This window comes from Poecilia reticulata, chromosome 6, assembly GCF_904066995.2.
Source record: "Poecilia reticulata chromosome 6, P_reticulata-male-v2, whole genome shotgun sequence".
Lineage (NCBI taxonomy): Eukaryota > Metazoa > Chordata > Actinopteri > Cyprinodontiformes > Poeciliidae > Poecilia > Poecilia reticulata.
In genome coordinates, this window is record NC_088835.1 from 31,901,623 (window position 1) to 31,924,222 (window position 22,600).

General features: G+C 43.8%; 1 protein-coding gene across 1 annotated transcript in view; it reads right to left on the reverse strand.

The window, feature by feature from the left end:
- The window catches only part of cdh13 (cadherin 13, H-cadherin (heart)), a 279,377-nt gene that overhangs the window by 35,096 nt on the left and 221,681 nt on the right, over positions 1–22,600 (reverse strand). The window contains exons 10-11 of the mRNA XM_081608422.1: positions 15,323–15,505; positions 14,979–15,232 (exon numbers count right to left, since the gene is read on the reverse strand). Of these exons, the coding sequence (XP_081464548.1) occupies positions 14,979–15,232; positions 15,323–15,505 (437 nt within the window). The remainder of the gene's footprint in view (positions 1–14,978; positions 15,233–15,322; positions 15,506–22,600) is intronic.

The window sequence follows — 22,600 nt, forward strand, 5'->3', positions numbered from 1 at the left end:
AAAATGACGATGGATGTTTTTAGCGTAGAAAACGCCTCTCATGGTTTCAGCACGCCGCCTTTAGCTCATCGTTTTCCAGTGGAATCGTTTCTGTTTCCCTCTGGTTCTGGACAAACTGGAAGGATTTTACTTTTACTTCTTTACTTTGTGTAACCATGGCAACAAGGTATGGCTTTAACAACATGGGAGCAGCAGATTAGCATCTCAAAGCTAAGTGAAAGCTGACCTTTGACCCCACATCCCAGAGGAGTTGGATTCCGAGCAGAGAGACGGAGGAGGAAGTTCAAACCGTTTCTATGGAGACCAGAGATCTCATCCCAACTCCAGCGTCCCTCTGCTCAGATTCAGAAGGAGCAGCACAAGCAAAGGAGGTGGATCAGCTGAGTTAGCTGACAGCTGTGGAATATTAGGATGTTATGATATTCATGAGACTGTCATACAGAAACGGTCTTCAGTCAGAGGCCTTGTGACACTGACTGCTACATGGAATGAAATCGGCTACGAACAGATTTCATTTCTTCTTCGATGAATTCAGGATTTCTGAACTCGACTTAATAAAACAAATATTACGTGATTTCAATGAGTTCAGCAGGAAAATCATAAACACCCAGAACTGTAGCTTATTAACGTGTTGTACCAGCTGAACCAACACGCCTCACCGCTGGCGGCTGCTGCATCAGACTGAAGCTCAGTCCTGGGGAGAGTCTTCCTCAGTGAACTGAAACTAGTCCTGAAGTTGGAAAGCAGCGACAGGATATTAGAGGCGATGCGACGGCAGTAAGCACCCTGCGCCTCGCCTCTTGTTCCTCCTGTCGCGCCTCTCAGTGGGATTCACGTCGCCGCGCTGTTCATCTGCTTCTGTATCACTTCCTTCGCTCTCCTGCCAGCAGGATGCTGGCGCGACTGCAGCCCGACTCTCAGCCACGGCGCAGAAGCTAATGGTGGGTTTCTGCGTGTGTGAGCAGCAGATATGAGAACATCAATCAGCAGATGCCCTGAAAGCAGCGAGGTGGCGTCGAGTCGCGCTTCGCTGCAGCAGCTGCACTTCATCCACATGCAGAAACACGGAGAGGAGGAAGTAAAGCAGGGAGAGCGAGATAAGCAGAGGGATGAGAAGTGGAGATAAGACAGAAACACACGAGACTGGAACTGAGAAACCAAACTCTCCTCCGTTTCCACATTTAGCATCTCACCGTCGCTGCTGTGGAGCGAATCTTTACAGCCCAACAGTTGCTGCAGCTTATCTGGGAAACATTTCTAATAAATGATCTGACATGCTAACATTAGCACCGGAAGATCCAGATCCAACCAGAGCAGCCCACATATGTTCAAATACGGAACAAAGGTCTGCCAGGATATCTGAACTCATGTGAGTCTGTAGGCAGGATTTCATTCGGTTCCCTCAGGAATCAGTTCCTGCAGCTGCAGATAAGATGAGCTCAATATGTGCAGAAGCTTTTATGCTGCTTGAACGTTTTCACATTTCAAGCACAAACTGCATGAAAAATATCAGAATCTAATCAGATAAAGCAGAGCGAGCTGAGGAGCAGTGAGACGTCTCTGTTCCCGATGAAGTAATCAAACAGATGTATGGACTAGACCACTCCAGATTCCTCATGTAATGAAGTAGTTCCCACCCAACGCAGCATTGATGCAGGAGCAGGACGAACCCATAAACCTGAACCAGACCAGTTGTGATCCAGACTCATTCTGCAACACGGGGCTGATTTATTTCATGAACAGGTAAACTTCCTCACACCTGTTCATGAAGGTACGAGGCGTTTCTGACTCACTCCTTCATCCATTCAGATGTTCTGATGGAAACTTCTCCACTTTCTCTGATTACAGAATAAAGCCGGAGCGATGCTGGGAGCCTCCATGGCTTTACTTTGATCTTCACGGCAGAAATCGATGCAAAGCTGAGAAAATGGTTGAAATCAACATGAATGTGGATGATGGAAGCTGTCAGGATGGTTTTCTTCTCTTTGAAACCACACAGGTTTAACTCTGAGGTGAAAACATGTCAGGTGCTCAAACTGCTGGTTGGAAATAACTAGAATCACAACGCAGAGGCACAGAAACAGATGCTGCTCAACCCTGAAAAAGAGTTTCTCTCTTTTAGAATCAATCCATTTCAGACAAAACGGTTAAAAAGCAGATTTATTTTATACGTTCAGTAAAGAGTCACAATTAAAACTAGAATTTGTTGCTTATTGTGAAATAATTATTCAGACGTTTATGATTTGCTGAAGGACCCAGAAGGACAGGTGAGTGATGATGGATGGATGGATGGATGGATGGATGGATGGATGGATGGATGGATGATGGATGGATGGATGGATGATGGATGGATGGATGATGGATGGATGGATAAATGATGGATGGATGGATGGATGGACGGATGGATGATGGATGGATGGATGGATGGATGGATGGGATGGATGGATGGATGATGGATGGATGGATGATGGATGGATGGATGGACGGATGGATGGATGGATGGATGGATGATGGATGGATGGATGATGGATGGATGGATAAATGATGGATGGATGGATGATGGATGGATGGATGGATGGATGGACGGATGGATGGATGGACGGATGGATGATGGATGGATGGATGATGGATGGATGCTTAGACAGATGCAGAGTTTCCCTCAGTGGTAAGAGCGTGGTGACTGCTGTGTGTTTGCTGTGTTTACGTTTCCATAGCGACCTGCTAATGTTGATCTTTTGCTCCATCTTTGCCTTAAATGTGACGTTAAACGTTTTTCTGGGGGCGGGGCTTCGCGCTCACTGGGGCGGGGCTACGCGCTCACTGGGGCGGGGCTATGCTCTCACTGGGGCGGGGCTACGCGCTCACTGGGGCGGGGCTTCGCGCTCACTGGGCGGGGCTACGTTTTAACGCCTCCTTTGTGGTTCACACTGATATAAGCTAACTTTAGACTCGTACTCCTAGCAGCTAAGCTAGCTTTTGCAGCAGTGCCTGAATATTTTATTGCAGCATCATATTCTCACACTGAAAATGTTTTTTTATTTCCTTTATTTAACCAGGTAAACCCAGTTGGGATCCAGATCTCATTTTCAAGTTGGACTTGGGCAAAATATGGGTTTTAAAAGATCCAACCTTTTATTTAAATAACTTTCATTTGCAGGAACAGAATTCCCTGAGAATCCTAATAAAATACATCAAATTGCAGAACTTGGTTTTGGTTTTCTTCATTGTACTGAACCTTTTACCCGTAATCCATGATTTCAGTATGAAGGATCAGTTTAAACCCATTTTATCAAGCCACTCTTCCAAACATGCCATCCAGCTGAAGCAGCTGCTCATGGAAACTAATTAAAAGGTGTAAAACAAGTGAAAGTGAGAGACATGCAGCTGAACAAGAGGAAAGAGAGGAGCTCAGAAACAGCCTGACACTTTGAACACATCTGAGCCCAAAGCTTTGAGCCGACTGCTGACTAAGCACCAGGTCAACTACATTTCTGTTCCCTCTAACTTGACACAATATGTCTTTCTTCCTCCTTTCTGAGTCACAAACAGAGAAACAGAGGGAACTTTCTTCTGAAGCCGCTGTACTTAAAACAGAAGTGATTCCTTTGGGCTTGCCTACAATCGCCTCAGTCAGCCGTCTCAGGCTGGATTTCAGGTTGAAACTCCGCTGAGCTCCACAGTTTTTGGCCAACCATTACCTGAGGCTATTTGTACAAATTGGCCATGTCACACCTGGTCATACGTCTTGTCTGTATCAGCGCAGTGCAGCAGACCTGCACCGGGGAAATGAACGTGGCAATGCAGGGGAGGCAGCAGTTGGCACATGTTGCATCCATCTCCCGTCACAGCGACTCGGGTTGGCCTCCGCGTCCCAGAAGAGGAGCATGTGGACACGCAGCGAGGGCGGAAAGCATTTCCATTAAAATGGCGACAATTACAACCAGGCTCAGAAGAATAACTGGCAATGTTGGAGAATTTTAATTTCTTAGAAAGCTTTCCTGACAGAAGCTCACCTTAAAGTCTGGCAGGCCAGAGAAATGGAAGCAGGAAACGGCTAACGAGGCTTTTAATCAGCAGGAAATCCACATCAGCTAATGACTGCAGGTACGGAGGCCCAGTGGGACCATCAGGTAACGGAGCAGAACAAGCTGCGTTAAAGTGGATCTGGATCACGAGCGGTTTCTAGCAACGGGTTTTGATTTGAATTTTAAAGCATCAAATTAGAAATGGTTGATGGAAACAGTAAAATCTGAAAAACTCAATTTTGCAAAAGGTTTTTACACTTGAGGTGGTTTTTAGGTTTTCTAAAGAGTTAAAGCACTAAAGAGAAGATGAAAACATAAATGACATTCATGAATCCTGACGTAGCGAGCGCCCCCACCACTGCGCCTTAGCAGAGCCACCAAACGGAGACGTCCAAACCTACATCCAGCTGTCGTGCAGATTTTGAGTGAACTTTTAAAATGCTACAAAAAGAAGGAAAATGCTAATTTAGCGTGTTTCTATGAACTGGTTTAGAGCAAAACCTCCCCAGATGTTGATGCTACGCATGTCTGTAATGAACAGGAAGTGGAGGCTGGAACACAACTCAGAAAGACAGAGACGCTTCCGCTCCAAGATGGACGCCCAGCGCCTCTGGTAAGGCAGAGACCCACAGTGGACGGAGCGTTGCTTATGCAGTAAATTGTTTCCATTCCCCTTTAGCACATTAACTCTGTTTCAACCTCCAGCCAGTGTAAAAATGTTTATATGGAAATGAAGATGTTATTTTGTTTCCATCAAACTTTTCCTATGCGATGCTTCAAAACGTGCATAAATAGAAGTTGATGGAAACACGGCTGACATGGAGCTGGACCTCAGAGGAACGTTTCCAACACCCTGATGGATCCACACCATGAAGAATCAACTTCTGAAGGCAGGAAACTCTTCAACCTGGAACTAAACATCTGACTATAAAGCGTTTAGATTTGGTTTACTCAGGATCGGAGGAATCTCTCTGGTCCTTTTCCTGCCTGATTTCTGCGACGTTCAGGTCTAAAAGAGGCTCAGAAACTCCTCCGTGTCGTGAACAAAACTCTGACATTCAAGTTAACAGCAACAGAGTGGAGCATGGAGAGACGCGGCCTGAACTGGAGGACGGAAATAGACGGTTGGTTCTGTCAGTATAAAAGACACACGTCCAGTCAGTGGCACCACTGGGAGTAACACGGGACAAATCATCCAGCCTGAGCAACAAACCGACTATAAAACCTCCTTATGACAACAAGGAGCAAAAGCCTCTGAATCAACTGAAAACAACAACGACCCTGTAACTAACAGGAGCAGAAACATTTTCTGCTGCTTCACAGCACATCGTCCTGCTGCTGTTAGGAGTGTTTTAATTATAATCCGGCACCGTGCACGAGTAAAGCTGCTGCAGCTGCTGCTGCACGAGTAAAGCAGCTGCTGGAGCTGCTGCAGCTGCTGTATGAGTAAAGCTGCTGCAGCTTTACTCATACAGCAGCTGCTGCCTACACTCTCTCCAGCGTCTCTAAAACACACACTTAACCCTTCGCTCCCTTGTCCGGCCCGATTCCTCCGCAGCGACACAACAACCCGATCAGCCTCTCCGCATCGGAACCAGGACCGGAGCGGTTTGGGTTCAGAACCAACAAATATTCTTCAGCAAAGTTCATCACTGCTGCTGCACAACGAGCCGTTAACCAGAGAGACGGAGATGAGAATCGCTGGACTGGTGGCAGAGAGCTGGTTCTGACCCGTTCTGATCTGGTTCTGACCTGCTGGTTCTGACCCGCTGATTCTGACCCGCTGGTTCTGATCCGCTGATTCTGACCCGCTGGTTCTGACCTGGTTCTGATCTGGTTCTGACCCGCTGGTTCTGATTTGTTGGTTCTGATCCGCTGGTTCTGACCGGCTGGTTCTGATCCGCTGGTTCTGACCGGCTGGTTCTGATCCGTTCCTTTATAAACTTTGCTCCCTCTGGTTTTGGACGGAATTTTGCTCTTTTCTCTTTTCAGGCTGTTGCTTTGATGCGTAACCGTGGCAACAAGGTGTTGTTTTTGCAGCTGGGAGCTGATTAGCGTCTCCAGAGCTCAGATAACAGCTGAACTTTGACCCCAGAACGAGGAGGAGGAATTCAAAACGTTTCTTCAACGTTTCTCTGCTCGACTTTCTGACATTTCAAGAGGAGCAACAAAAGCAAAGGAGGTGGATCAGCATCCCGGACATGCTACTCTTCTGCCCAAATAAGGAGCTGTTAGCATGTTAGCATGTCTAATCATCAGACTGTCCGTTTATTCAACCCCCAAAACATTTATTAAACCTCAAAATACTGAAGAAATGTTGGAAAACGTCTGAACTGATTAACCTGACATGGAGAAACAGAAATGATTTTATTAATCCTGACTTCAAACAGGAAAAGCTTCGTCTGATTTCAGTAAATACATAAACTCAGATTCAATGAAGTATCTACCCAGGATCCACAGCGGCTCTTTAAACTAACTAGATTATTTTACTCTGATATTTAATTTCTCTTTGGGATTATTGAAATAATCTGGAGCTGAACTGATCTGGATTCCCATCAAGCTGAACGGAGCGAAAAGGTTCAGCGTGGAAATGTTTCAGGTAGCAGGTGGAGGCCCAACGTTTTATTTTAAAACGTTTTCACTGCAGTCAGACCAGAACATCTTAAACATTGAGTTATATGAATGGCTGCATGTGGAGGGAAGAGCGTTGATGATGACGATGCATGCAGAGAACATCTGACCAAATATTAAAACCTGAAATCAGGAACGATGTTTGAGTCAAACGGAGCCGGAAGAAACAAGAAGTTTAAGAGATTAAAATGCTTCTGTGACAAAAACAAGAATCTAATTCAGCTGACCAAACCAAACGGAGGTAAAATGTGTGGATTGTTGTTGTTATTTTCTCATGCTGCCGTTTTTTGTTGTGGGTTTTAAACAGTTTTATTTCGACTGATTAGCAGCAGACCACTGCATGAACGCTTCGTTCTGACCATCGTCCCCTCAGCCTGATTAACGATGAGCCACTGCAGTCAAACATCCACTGTTTTTCACAGAAATATCACTTTTTCTACATAAATAACCTGAATTGAGCGTCAGATCAAAGATTAATTAGCTTCTGTTGCTGCAGCGCTCCTCAGTGTTGAGCTCTCACTTTAAGCAGTTCAAAGGTTTTTAATGCTTTTCTTAATCTGACGGCTGAAACGCGTATCTGACACCAGCAGGTAGAACAGCAGTAGTTTCTGTGTGTGGTTCTACATAAAGCACCTGATCTCATCCGGTCAGCAGCGACGCCTCACGTCCACCAAGAGCAGAGAAAATGTTTCGATTTAGTCCCAAACATCAGCTGGTCGAATGAAATGACATGAAAACAGTTCTGGGATTCGTCCTGCTCTCTGGTGTCCCACAGCAGTACACAACCATCATCCAGGCCTCTGACCAAACCCAACTTTTAATTCACAAAACATAAAAAATAACTGAAACTAAATATTTCACCACTAAGATAACAGAGTTACTAAAAACAGTCATTTCATGCAAATGGGTCGTTGTCACCATGACTACAGATTAATTCAGTCCACATGTGATCTAAGACGATAAACTTCTTATAAATCTGGAGTTGTGTTTTATAGAATCTGTAGTTCAGGTGAACATTTTTCAAAATAAAAGCATCCTCTTGAGGATCTTCAGATAAACTTCCCTTGAGGGTGAGACCAGCTGGCGGCAGTGTGCAGCACAGAGTCCTGACCCGGTTTGGTTTTATACGCCGGGATATTCCAGGCCTGCAGGCAGAACGGCGCCGGCAGCGCAGCCGGCCTCCCTCCCTCTGCTGAAACAGGGTAAAGTTCGCTGGAAGGCAGAACTCAGCCTGATGGCCGATTACTTTCCCTAAACCAGGTTATTCATCTGGACAACCAGAAGCCGACCAAAGCTGCCACAGCCAATAAAGACGCTCGTCTCTCCTCAGCGGTTCTGATTCTGTGGAAACGTGTTGCTGTCAGAGGAAAATATGTTTTTAACATTAATTATAATCGTATAAATGTGGTCATTTCCTCCAGAAGGTGGCGGTAGTGTGCTCCCAGCCCTCCTTGACGATGAAGAAGTTAGCTAACCAGGTTCATTTGGGAAACTTTTTGCTTTTCCTACAGGAACTGATGTAAGATTCTGGACCGTTTGGTACTGATCCGATACCAGATAAATACAGTCCAGTATTGCCAAAGCTTTTCATGATTTAAATTTGATGCATAATCAAACCTCTGACCTTGCAGGTGTTTTTCAGCTGCCGCCCACCTGGATCAGGACGGAGCGAGTTGTCCAGGCAGACAGGAAGCTGCTGAGGGATTCATGCCGGAGCTGCTGGAAGTTCTCTGCAGTTAAAGACTCGTCATGTTTACGGCTCATCTGGACCGGATGACAGCTCAGCGCGGCCATGTTGGGCGGCTGCAAAACTGATGTCAGGATGTTTGATGAAACCAAGAATAAAACATTTTCTACCTAAACTCTCTGGGTCACCATCGCTGCCCCCTTCCTCTCACAGGAAACTGGAAAAGGCTGTCGAATAGCGCCGCCTGGTGCTGGATCATATTTTAATTGTTTTTACATCAATTAAATAAACGTAAACTTTGACCCCACAGAGAGGAGTTTAAAAAGAGGCTTCCAGGGCGCAGAGGGAGAAGGAGGAAGTTCAAACCGTCACTTCCCCTAACATGTCTGACCAGAGTTACAGCAAAAGCAAAGGAGGCGGATTAGCAGAGCTGCTAACAGCTGATGACATCATCATGTTACTGTAGAACACCGTCTGAGCTGCTAGCATGTTAGCATGAGCATACAGCAACAGTCAGAGGCCTGTTCAGATTCGTTGTGATACTGACTGCTACAGGAGCTCCTTCCTGCCCACAGCATCACCGTCAACAGGTGACGAGTTATTAACCTTTAACCTCCATCTATCCAACCAGGACAGGCTCATCTCTCCCACTCTGGAGTAAATCAAGTATTTTTAAATGGAGTCATCCGTTAAAATCACAGTTTTCTTGTTTCTGCTGTGATTAATTAGTCTGGAGAGCGCTGGCCACTGCAGCTGACGTCCTGCACTTTGTGGCTCCATTTCCCATCAGGCATCAATTATTTCAGTGTAAACAGTCATTTGTAAAGTGATAGTGGTGTCAGTGAAAATGAGAGCTAATTAGATTAGCCAAACTTTCCTAATGACTGTATTTGCTCGTCTCTCTGCGGCAGCTGGATGAGTTTAAGGCTGGATTAGGAGAATTTAGCAACCGTCAGAATAAACTTCCTGACTCAGCAGTTTTCTCCTCTGCTGGGTGACTAAAAGAAAAACAAACACTGAAAAAGTTTCCAAAGTGTTTCCCTTTAAAGTGTCACTGTGAGAGGCGGCTGTCTGTCTCAGCTTTCATTCAAAGCGTTCTGCTGAACTGCAGCCGTGAAGAGGACTCAGGACTCCTTCACAGAAATGAGACAAATCCCTCAAAGCTCGATGGTTTGGCCTAAATACTGAGCCGGATTAAAACTGCTCATTTCTGCTGCAATAATTAAGTGACTGGATATTATGACAGACGTAACAATCTGGGGTCAGTTTAATGGAGAGAGCTGAAGAGGTTCTTAAAAAGAGATTTTCTCTGCCGGATAAATAAGACAAATTAAAAACTTCACTCCACTTTCTCTGCCTTGAACACCAGATTATGGATTATTATTGAAGCACATTATTGGTCCCATCATAGAAGCTACAGTTGGTGAATGAATGTAGGACAGTTTTCCAGTCACAGCTCATGAAATCTTGACCTGCCTTAAATGTTTCATGCAGGTGAAACACCGAGACAGGCCTCCAGCCCACCAGGGGGCGACAGAGAGACCAACAGCACAGACATCCATCCACACACTGAAGAGCCCGACGAGGACGGAATGAAGTCGGACTGTCGATGCGACGTCACGAGGTTCCAAGACGTTTGTTTTCATGAATCCTTCACAGTTCAGTGAAACCGTCCAGCTGCAGTAACGTCATGACGTTTGGTTTAAACGCAGAGAGGAACGACGTATCCCAAAGTTTCCAAAGAGTCTGCAGTCTGAACGCCCATGTCGCATTTTACCCGACTTTACATCAACGTGAGACATGCGTCAAAATTCAGCAGCAGAAGAAGCAGGGCGGCCATCTTTACTGCCGTAAATGGAACGCCGGGCGGCCATCTTTACTGCCTTAAACGGAGTGCCGGGCGGCCATCTTTACTGCCGTAAATGGAACGCCGGGCGGCCATCTTTACTGCCTTAAACGGAGTGCCGGGCGGCCATCTTTACTGCCGTAAATGGAACGCCGGGCGGCCATCTTTACTGCCTTAAACGGAGTGCCGGGCGGCCATCTTTACTGCTGTAAACGGAGCGCCGAGCGCCCATCTTTACTGCCGTAAACGGAGCGCCAGGCGGCCATCTTTAATGCCGTAAACGGAGCGCCGGGCGGTCATCTTTACTGCCGTAAACGGAGCGCTGGGCGGCCATCTTCACTGCCGTAAACGGAGCGCCGGGCGGCCATCTTTACTACCGTAAACGGAGCGCCGGGCGGCCATCTTTACTGCTGTAAACGGAGCGCCGCGCGGCCATCTTTACTGCTGTAAACGGAGCGCTGGGCGGCCATCTTTACTGCCGTAAACGGAGCGCTGGGCAGCCATCTTTACTGCTGTAAACGGAGCGCCGCGCGGCCATCTTTACTGCTGTAAACGGAGCGCCGCGCGGCCATCTTTACTGCCGTATTCTGAATATTCTGGGGCCTGACTGACTTCTGACCACAAGGATTTTCAAACATGCTGAAGAGAAACTGCCCAACATGTCTCAGTCATTTCCTTTATCCTGAAACCATTGTGCTTCCTGACTTTACATTGTGATTAATGGTGTCAAAATCGATTGTAAAATCAATGAAAACTTGGATTCTCTCACCAATGTACCCATAACAACTGTAGCTTAAAACATAGAAAGGTCCAAGGGGTGTAAATACTTTCCCAATCCACCGTAGCACCCTGACCCTTGATTAGTCATTTCCCAGTTCTGTGGGAACATGAATAAAATCCCAGCATTTCTGAGCTCAAAGCGTCACTCGAATAATTGGAACAGAGCTGAGATCCTGAGGGTCAAGTGGTGAATTTACCACCAGCTACGCTGAAATTCTGCTAAAGCAGCATGAAAACGTCTTTCCTTCCCGTCTCCTCTGGAGCTTTAATCCCATCTGAAGGAGACGGAGCGCAAACAGATTTAAAAACTCCAGCAGCTGCAGGCGCCACACGGCTCACCTGGTCACTGCAGCCATTATTCCTCACAACAACCTGAGAAATGAAAACAGTGAGTTTGTTTCTGTCTGGACATCCTGGAACTATCAGGGAATGTTTTCATGTTTCTGCACCATTTGGATGTCCGACACGCTGTGATGCAGAGCTCTGATGGGTGAGCATCAGCTGTTTTCTCTCAATGAAATATTTCACATAAATGATAAAACCACAAACACCTGAGCAGAAAAACTGTTTTCATGACTTTAATTTAATCTGTGAAGAGAATAAATCCCAGAACTCATCAGGTCTGGGTGGAGCAGTCATCACACCTGCTGACCGACTCTGTGATTCAGACACTTTGGACGATTCTCCATCAAATCAATCACATTTAGGTCCAGACTTTGACTAGACCACAGTTGTTTTTCTCGTTGGACGTAGATGAACTTCCTGTTGCCAGAGCAGAAAATCTTCCTCACTTAATGAATCCCTGACCATGATACTGCCACCGCCATGTTTGACTTCAGGCTTTGTGGGAATCCTTCTGGATCGATCAGCTCGTGTTGCTTTCTAAGGTCTTTGAACGGCTTCATGTTGAAATGACTTTTCATGCAGTGATTTCAATAAATGAAGTGAAACGTGTTTTTATTTTAATTTATATTAAAGTTTTTTATTTTATTGCAAAACACCAGGATGAGGAACAACAGACAACAAATGTATTTTCATATATTGTGAAGAAAAGACAAGAACACCTGGAAGTTAGGAGGCTTTTAACAGAAACAAAATGTTTTTTTATTTTTCAGATCTTTAAATTGTTTGTCGTGTTTGATGGAGGATCAGATGTTGGATCGCTATGGCGACGGGTGTCACATAAAACCTGCAGAACCAGGCTGCTTCACGTACTTTACATGACTCCTCTGTGTGTCCAGATCGTTAATCTTTAATGATTTATTTAAAGGGCCAGCCGCATTAATTAGCCTGGCAGGTAAACATTTAGCCACACAGGCTCATTTCTGTCTGCACTTCTCCTCAGGCTCATGTTATAAAACCCACATCATTAATAAAATAAAGAACATTGGAAATTAATCTCAAACCTGAGATAATCATTTATGTAAATGGAGAACATGATCTGATATGAAAACACAGAATTATTCATAAAGAGCTTTACAAGAGGCTTTTAGGTTCTTATGATAATTCAGAAAACCAGGAAACATTAAAACAGAGTCTGAGGATCAGAGCAGCACTTAAATCCTTGTGACGTCCTTCATAATGTGTTGTAATAAAAACAGCTTTAACAGTGAAAGTGTGAGGGAGCAGCAGGCTGTCAGCGGCTGGAGGCCGAGCCGATAACAAGCTGCGAACGAGAGCAAAACTAAAACTGTCTGACATTTTTGTTAAGGACAACTTTCCCCTACAATCACTGCTGCTCCAAAGCTGCAGAAGGTCTTTATTTCCCCCCTAATAAACCGTCAGACAGGAAAGTTTCACACTTTGGTTTGGAACAAAGTGGCTCTTCAGCAGTTCATCATGTGGAGCAGAAAAACAACAAGGAGCCAAACTGCTGGTTTCTGATTGGCCGCAAAGCTTCCTGTCATCTGACGGCTTTTCTGCTGCTTCTGCTTTTAATAGAAAAATTAAACGCAGCTCATCAGCAGTGTTGTCATGCCAACCATTACTTTTCCAAAATTAGAAAAATTACGTGGTTGAATCCAGCTCACACTTATTTATTCAAGGAATTTTCTATAAACACAATTTAAATCAGGCCTTGAGGCAAAGATTGCACCTGCAGTTATGGGAAATATTGTTTTAAATATATTTGCTTCTGTTCAGCCTGATCAACAAACCTAAACCGTTTACTGTGGAAAGAGAGCAATGCATTCTGGGTACAGGATGAACATGGTCTGCTGACAGCATCACAGGGGAGAAGGAAACGGATCGGTCCTCACCACTTCAAAATAAGAGCATGCACATAAACGACAGACGTTGAATTTCACTTAACTGGAAGTTTACAAAAAACAGAAAGTAGATTAATTATAATGAATCAGGAAAAATCAATTTAGAGGAAGCTAAATATGGTAAATGTTTTCAAAGTTCACAAAGCTAAACAGAGAATGAGCTAATGTGCTAATGTTAGCGCATTAGCAGCAGTGTGTTCACCACTGAGGAAGAGATGATTATTCATCCTGCTGTTCGTTTTCACACGTCTAACCTGACAGCAGCTCTGGCTCAGTTAAAGTAAGCAGCTGATCACACAGTTTAGAAACTATTTTTATTCATTAATCGTTTATAAATGTAGTGTTTGTTTAGCTTTCTTTGGGAAATGTTAGTTTGTTCCAGCTGCTCAGGAAACATCAGGAAACATCAGGAAACATCAGGACTGCTGAAGCCGTTGCTGTGAAATAGCAACGGCTCTTTTATTGGAGCAGAGATTTTATTTTATTAGCGTTTGAAGCAGTGGGAGCAAAAACAGCCTTTGATGGCTCTTCAGTTCTCCATGGTTTATATGGTCCCTGTTTGCATTTTCAGGCCCAAGTCTGAAACAGAGACGAGCTTCACAAAGTGAACATGAAGTCGGTCTGAAAGCCAATGAAGGAGGTCATTAGTTTCTCATCTTGTAGAGTGGAAGTGCTGTGTAAGTACACATGCTAAGAGGCCGACCGGCACAGAAGCACAAAGATGTTATTGTAGCTCACAGAGCATCTAATGGCCTCCTGTAGTGATGAAGGTGACGTTTGAAATGAGAGCTGCTTCTGTAACCCAGTTAAAGTTAATGAGCTGCGAAACTCTGAGACCTTCCTGTGACGATCGGCTTCAGCCACACAAACCGCAGATGCAACAGCAGACAGGTGAATCAGACAAATACATGGAGTAAAAAGATGAAATACTTTAGCTGAGACTCTCTAGTACCTGTGGCTCACGTTGTTTTACCTGCCAATAAATAAAAAGGGCAACAAGAGAACCGACTCCAGGTAACATCTCTGGTGTTCCCAAACACAGAGTAACAGGGAAACCCGTCCATCCATCCGTCCGTCCGTCCATAAGATCCTCGCCCTCCTCTGACTTCAGAACCGTTTCCTCGGACTCAGACCAGCTGACTCCATCCATCCATCCACCAGAACCGCAGCGACCTGCTTTGGGCTGCAGGTTCAGCTCTGCATGCTCAGCGGGTCGAGAGGCGGCCCGCTGGGAACGGGCTCCACTTTGTGCCAACAATGTGAACACAACTCTTATTAAAATAAAATTTAAAGCAAATTCAAATCCCTTCAACAAATCATGCAGATTCCATAAATCCAGCAGAAAATGAGAGGATCAGGAGATCATCCCCATTTAGGCACCAAACACGTGTTGCTCATCTTTACCTGAACTCAAAGTGCAGGAACCATTCTGTCTGCTGCTGAGCCTGCAGAATGAGATGTTTCACTTTAAAGCCGTGATGCAGCCGACCAGGTCAGGGGTCAGACCAGGTCAGGGGTCAGAGGTGAGTAAAGCTGTGATGTAGCCGACCAGGTCAGGGGTCAGACCAGGTCAGGGGTCAGACCAGGTCAGGGGTCAGAGGTGAGTAAAGCTGCGATGTATCAGACCAGGTCAGGGGTCAGACCAGGTCAGGGGTCAGACCAGGTCAGGGGTCAGAGGTGAGTGAAACTGGTCCGTTCAGAGCTCTAGCTGGTTGCTTCCTGTTTGAAGAGGCGGATCTTACCTGATGCTCTGAACCTCCAGTATGTCTGGGTCTGAGGCGTTGAGTGACGCCACGAAGCTGCCCACTGGGACGTTCTCCATCCTGGTGACCAGCAGGGGGTCCGGGAAGAAGACGGGTCCCTCATTGATGTCCTCCACTGTGACGTGGACGGTTGCCGTGGAGCTGGGACCGTAGCCAACGTCGGGAACTAAAGGGTCCTCGTTCTCCACCCTGATGAGAAGCGTGTGGAACGCCGTGGTCTCGTAGTCCAGAGGCTGAAGAGGAGGAGCGACGAAGAACGACGAGGTTTAAACGATGAGGTTTGGTTGTTAGCCGTGAGTTCAGAGACACTGGAGTCGTCTCACCTGGACCACTGACAGCATTCCTTCGTTGTTGTCTGGGTTGGTTTGGACCTCGAAGCTCTGCTTGGGGTCTCCGCTGATGATGGAGTACAGGGCTCGCCACGCGGCCGTGGCCGGGTCGTCCCGGTCGTCCACCGTCAGGTTGACCACGACGCCTCGGGAGCCCTCATGCACACGAGCCTCAAACTGACGACAGAGAGACAAACATGAGGGAGAGGAAAACCACGGACAAACTCCACTGGACCTGGAGGCCTGGTTCTGGTTCTGGTTCTGGTTGTGACGATGCTGGCTGGGACACGGATTTCAGAAGAAACAATATGAAAACTGGCATTACAGAGAATATTACATGGTGTCTGAAGCAGAGAAATGCTGGAATCAATCAAACATTATTTAAAATTCTTCATCACAGAAAGAGAGAGGAACAAAATCATCATTTCATCTGGATGAAAAAATGAACTTTTCCTGCTGTGTGGATGAAATGTGCATGAGACGAGACAGGGTTTATTTAATCCAACTGTGTTTATTTAATCCAAGAGTTTTTATTTAATCCAAGAGTTTTTATTTAATCCAAAAGTGTTTATTTAATCCAAGAGTTTTTATTTAATCCAACTGTTTATTTAATCCACAAGTTTTTATTTAATCCAACTGTGTTTATTTAATCCAAAAGTGTTTATTTAATCCAAGAGTTTTTATTTAATCCAACTGTGTTTATTTAATCCAAAAGTGTTTATTTAATCCAAGAGTTTTTATTTAATCCAAGAGTTTTTATTTAATCCAACTGTTTATTTAATCCAAGAGTTTTTATTTAATCCAACTGTGTTTATTTAATCCAAGAGTTTTTATTTAATCCAACAGCGTTTATTTAATCCAACAGCGTTTATTTAATCCAACAGCGTTTATTTAATCCAACAGCGTTTATTTAATCCAACAGCGTTTATTTAATCCAACAGGGTTTATTTAATCCAACAGGTGTTCATTGGATGAAGTGTGTGGAAAGCTGATGACAAAGTAATTATTATTGTTTACCATCTTGGTCTGAATGTTAAATGCTGTGTGAAGCTCGTGGTTCTCTGGCATCAGAGTTGGATGTTCCAAGCATTTAGCATGCTGAGGTGAGTAAATCCTGATCAATGCAGACAGAATGTCTCCACAGTTTAACATTAATATCTGATGATCAATAAGATCATCTTTGTAGCTCATGAATATATTTGTGTAATCCAATCAGTGACGCACACTGGATGAGTTTCTATAAAGGTTTGTAAAACGCAGCTTTTATTTTGATAGTCCACTTCTGGTTACCAGCAGGTGAATTTGAATATTAGCTGTGAGATTAATATTTAGTTTGTAAACTAAATATTTGGACTGAAACTGTGACATTAATAAATGAATTATTAACACGGTGATTTAGAAAAATGAACCCTATTTTTTTTTGCTATGACTAAATAATCACAATTATTGTGTTAATTTTTGACTGTAACTGTAGCGACGCAGAGCGTTTACATGCGTTAGCAGCTGCTAATCAGCTTGGATGATTTGGACATTAATAATCATTAATATTTCACAGAGAGAAATAACTTTTTACATTACTTGTACATGTTTAGCTTTTTGTTCAGACTTTCCTCTTTAAGCTACAGACTTGTCTGAATGTCAAACTTTAATAGACAGAAAAATGGAAAATATGTGAGATTTTCTGGAGTGAAATCCAGGAAAAGCCTTCAGTGTAGCTTTAATTCCCTGGACAATACACACATCAACCCACAGCTAAATAAACAACTATTCACACCAGAGTCCTTACAGTGCATCTCATTTATTCCTCAGTGTCAATCACTTCCCACCTCGCTGCTCATTGTTGGCGGCGCCTCAGTCAGATTCCTATCGCTGCGTCTGCCAGGCTCCCACTAAACACCACATTGTGATCAGGCACAAGCAATTCTGTCAGCATGTCTGCATGTGAGTGTGAGTGTGTGTGTCAGAGCCATTATTGTGTCAGAGCTTACAGCGTAATCTTTCAGACACAGAACAGTCTGTTTAAGGATCGCGTTGGTCCGGCCCAGATTACTGTCTCCTGTCAGCCTCAGCATTGTTGTTCCACAGATTAGCCTCTTACTGCTTTACACTTCCCTGCTCTGTGCATTTATCTGAAGAGAGACAAACATTGATTTCTCCTCTTCTCTTTCTTTGCCACCTTCCCTGTTCATCGAAAGCTTGTTAAAAAAACACTCTGAGCCACTTCCAGTCATTTAGGCCAGAGGATGGGACGTGTGGTCCCTCAGCGAGGAGCTGGATGATCCTTTGGTCCTGCAGGCCTGAGCAGAGCTGCTGCTCTACAACATGATCTAAATGTTAAGGCATCTAAAACTCACTGCTAACGAGGGAAACAGCATGGATGCAGAACAATGCAGCTCACTGACTGAGGGCTGATGTTTGGACTCAAACATTAGAAGCTGTAACTTATCCTGAACAAAGTGGAGGTTCACTCTTCAAATTCATATTTTCAGCAGGTTATTTATTCATTTATGAATATTTAATTAGCAAGATAAATAATTAGCTAATTTTCAAATTCACTTCCCAATAAGCAGAACCGGACTACCAAAATAAAAGCTGAGTCTCCTGAACACCAACTCCTGCTTTCAAATGGCTTCATGTCACTTCTTCACCATCGATTCTTCACCATCGATTCTTTTCCTCAACAAACGACGAGTCGCTTCATTCACACGATTACCGATGGAAACAGGACGGATCAGCATCAAAGGATTCAATCTCAGCTTTTATTGTGGTAGTCCAATTCTGCTGATCAGGAAGTAAATTTGAATATTAGTTCAATATTCAGCTGAGAGCTAAACTGTAAATGCTTGACTTTATAAACTCCCATCATTTATGGGTTGGCAGCAGTGAAAACATTGAGTTTTTCACAATGGCAGCAAAATGCTTAACATGTAACAGCTGTAGTCTGAGCCGCGGGACGAGTCCAGTGTTCACACACACACACACACACACACACACACACACACACACACACACACACACACACACAGAGCTTCAGTAGCTTCCCAGACGGCCAGCCTGGTCCAATCATGCGGTGCAGCCATGCGGATGGGGGGAACCTGCTCTGTGTGCTGCAGCCTCTGCCCTGCTGCTGATAAGCCCCAATTCCTCCTGCAGCACAAAGCGCCCAGTCACCTGAAAGACTGGGAGGAAATGACTAACGACTAATCAGAGCACCTGGCCTGGAAAGACTTGAACACATTAAGAAGAGAGAAGAAAGAGCTGGTTGGTGGAGTTCGGAGGCAGGACCAGAGCTTTTGGACCGACTTTTATCACCGTTTCTGGTTTGTTTGCAACACACCTGAAGAAGGCAGGAAACGCCAGCAGAGGCTTCAGGGAAAGAGAGGAAACTTACTTCCACTCAAATCAGCCTCTTTATTTCTACCTGACCCGACATTAACCGGGTCCTCTGACCCGCGATCCGGACAGTGGAGGTTTGCTGCATGAGGGCTAGACGAGGCAGCATGACACACACAGCATGACACACACACAGGGCCTGGTTTCCATATGGTGTGGGGACTACTAATTTTATCATCACTTGTGGGGACCACACTTTCTAGTGGTTCTAAAAATCCATAAAAAATATTTTACACTATTTATAGCACACACAAAAACACACACACACACACACACACACACACACACACACACACACACACACACACACACACACACACACACACACACACACTGTGGATATTAAAACGTCCCTTATGAAATAAACAGAGTTTTTTGAATCATATTCATTACAAATAAATCAGAAAATTTAAATGTAAGTGATTTAAAATCTGCTTCAGTAATATAAATGGTTGGAGACCTAAAAATTGTTTTACTACAACATATTTTTATTCAAGTAAAAGTAACAAAAGTAAAAAATTACACAGAGTACAGAAAATAATAGCTAAAAGTCAACTCAAGAACTGAGCCAATCATTTAATATTTCAAAATCACATCAGAGGGAGCAAATTATAAAATTATGTGGAAATGTTGGTATTTTAAGGATCAAAATCTAAATAATTCATATGAATAATTACAAAATAAAATCAGACAAAAGTTAAAAAAAAAACAATCCAGTTTCTTTCAATAAAAACGTCTTAAAAAACTGCAGGTTTGTTTGTGTCTGAAGTTTTGGTTCAAACATGTTTGTTTCTCATTCAGTGGGTAGAAAATCCAGAAACTTATTTAAAGAAGAGGAGCAGAAAATGTACAACGCAGTAAAAATACTCTTAAAAGTACTTTTTCTCCATAAAGTTACTTACATGTAAGTAGTTACTGACCACCTCCGTGTAAACGTGTTGTACAATATTTGTTCTGATTAAATGTAATATACTGCTATTCTGAAGTGCAATAAATGAATTATTTATGGGAACGAGGCGTGTCAAATAAAAGGAAACTGAATTTTACAAACAAAAAATCCTGAGTAAGTTATAAATAATGTAGGAAAAAATAAATCTAATAAACCAAAAGTAAAGGAAGCTACATTGTATATTTGATGCATGTCTATTTTGTGAAATAAAATAATCTGTATAATTGAAATCTTTAATTTCTGAACTCTAATCTGTGAACAAGTTTCTGATTTTCCATCAACTATTAAAACAGAAAATGCTGCTGAACTTCTGTCAAGATAAAAACGACTTAAAGTTTGGTTGAGTTTGAGATGCATTTTCTTTGACATCCAGGTCTTTTTAATAAACTGATCAGACAGGAAATGTAGAGGAGTAAAAACAAACATTCAGCTTCATATCAAAACATTTTACTGCCAATAAAACATATGATAAAGAAAAATCGATTAAAACGTGTCAGGATAGAAAACTATTTTTATCCACGTCTCAAAAACTGATGATTCATTTCATTCAAGAGAAAAATAACCCAAAATATTACAAAACCATAAACTGTCATTTTAGGCTCAGATCTGATTGTAAAAGTGAAATGTAACTTTTCTAACTTTTGATTTAGTTAAATTATTAGAAATAATTTAAGTTGGTAGAACGTGTAGCAGTAAAGAAGTTATACTTTAATGATTATTCCCCATGTGACACATAAGCTGCTCATCTGCTTTCAAAACAACTTTAAAATTAACTTACGCTGTTTATGAACAAGAGTTAAATGAATTAGATTAAAATAAAAGAATCGTAAAATAATTTTCACTACTTATTTGGGACAAAATGTTAAAATGTTTTGATTCTGTCCTGGTTTTACACATTTACATGGAGTGTACCACAAATAAGCAATAAAACGTCTATAAATGTGAGACAAACTATTTCATTTTGTATTTTGCTGATGTTCAGTATGTTGTGTCACATTCCGATTTCTGGGATGAATAAAGTTCAACTTATCATAAATAAAAGAACATAAACATAAATCCGCTGATCAACAGATAAAAGTTTAACTTGGTTCTCATTCAGGTTTTCTCTCCAGAGCTACAAAGGTCAGAGGTCACTGGATGATGCAGCAAATGTTTTAATAAATTTATGTTCAGGTCTGGTGGAAAAGCTTCACCTTTCAGAGGCAGCAGCCAATCAGCGGGTTCATGCAGAGTGATCTGAGAGCCTCTGGCTGCAGCCAATCAGCGGGTTCCTCCCCAGACGGAGGTGAAGCGCGTCGAGGCGTTAGGCCTGGCTGAGCGACGCCCAGCAGGCGGCTTTGGAAAATCACCTGAAATTCCATCCGACGCGTTGAAGCGACGACAGAAACGGTCACCAAACAGAAACCTCCCACGCTCCATCCTGACCCCAGAGTCAGATCCATCCCAGCATCCGACTTCTGGCAGCAGCAGCAGCAGGAACACGGAGCTCAACAGCAGATGTAGATGGAGTTATTTCCTGGATGCTGTCAGGTCGGGTTATGAATACAGATGGCGGCTGAGCAGCTGTTCATTTGTCCTAATGGAAACTACTTTGTGACACGTCCCTGCTGCCCCAAACATCGTCCCTGACAGGAACACACATTGTAAGGACCCATCACATTAAACTCCTCTGAAAAGATGTTTGGACAAGAATGGAACCGAGCAATTTACCGTCTGTCTCCCTGAGTTAGCTTGTTCTAACCGTCTCTCTCCGTCTGTCCTGACGAGTTTCTGTCGGTCAGCAAAAAGTCAGAGGAGAAGAAAACCTCTCAGATGCTTCCAGCCTTTCACTCTGGAGTCACAGACATGTTTATGGTTTTTCCTGTAGAGTGGTGGGAGGTTGTCAAGGTTACCAGTTTGCAGAGAAAACTTTCTCTGATTTTCTGCTGTCCTCTTCAATGTGGGGCCCCACAGGGTCAGTTTTAGGCCCCATTCTGCTCTTCTCTTCTTTCCATCACTAAGCAAGATGGAGAGTTTCTCAGTAGACTGTCCAAATGTTTGATCACTTATTTTTTATTTGAAAAGCAAAAACAGAAGTGATGGGCTTTGGTGGCACGTGTGTGTGGTGTGTTATGAGAGCCGTTAGCTGTTAGCCGTTAGCTTCCTGTTTATGAGCTTCCTTCATCTGCTGACCGTCTACTGACCACGCTGTCTCTCTGAGCAACTTTACAATCCATCCAGAGATGGCGGCCATCTTTACTGCTGTAAACAGAGCGCAGCGGCGGCCATCTTTACTGCTGTAAACAGAGCGCAGCGGCGGCCATCTTTACTGCCGTAAACAGAGCGCCGCGGCGGCCATCTTTACTGCTGTAAACAGACCACCGTGGTGGCCATCTTTACTGCTGTAAACACAGCGCCGCGGCGGCCATCTTTACTGTCGTAAACAGAGCGCCGCGGCGGCCATCTTTACTGCTGTAAACAGAACACCGCGGCGGCCATCTTTACTGTCGTAAACAGAGCATCGCGGCGGCCATCTTTACTGCCGTAAACAGAGCGCCATGGCGGCCAACTTCACTGGTACAGAGAGTAAAGATGGCTGCTGCAGGAGCTCTGCTGGGGGACGGCTACGTTCTTTTTCTGCAGGTCACAAACCGTTCTTACAGAAATCTGGTTGCATTTAATTAGTAGAAGGAGCGACCACACAAAAAAATAAATAAAAATCAGCAAAAGATTTGAGCTGAGCATCCAGACCTGATTTAAGAACGTAGAGTCCAGACAAGATGTTAGGCTGATCATCTCTAATCTGGTTGCTCAACTGAAAATATTTAAGCTGAAAATGATTTAATAAATAAAATCCACAAATTAAACAAGAATCCTGGATTTTTAAAAATAAATCTTCATGTTTTAAGCAGCTTTTCTTTTCCTGAATGAGGTTGGTTACATTATGTTTC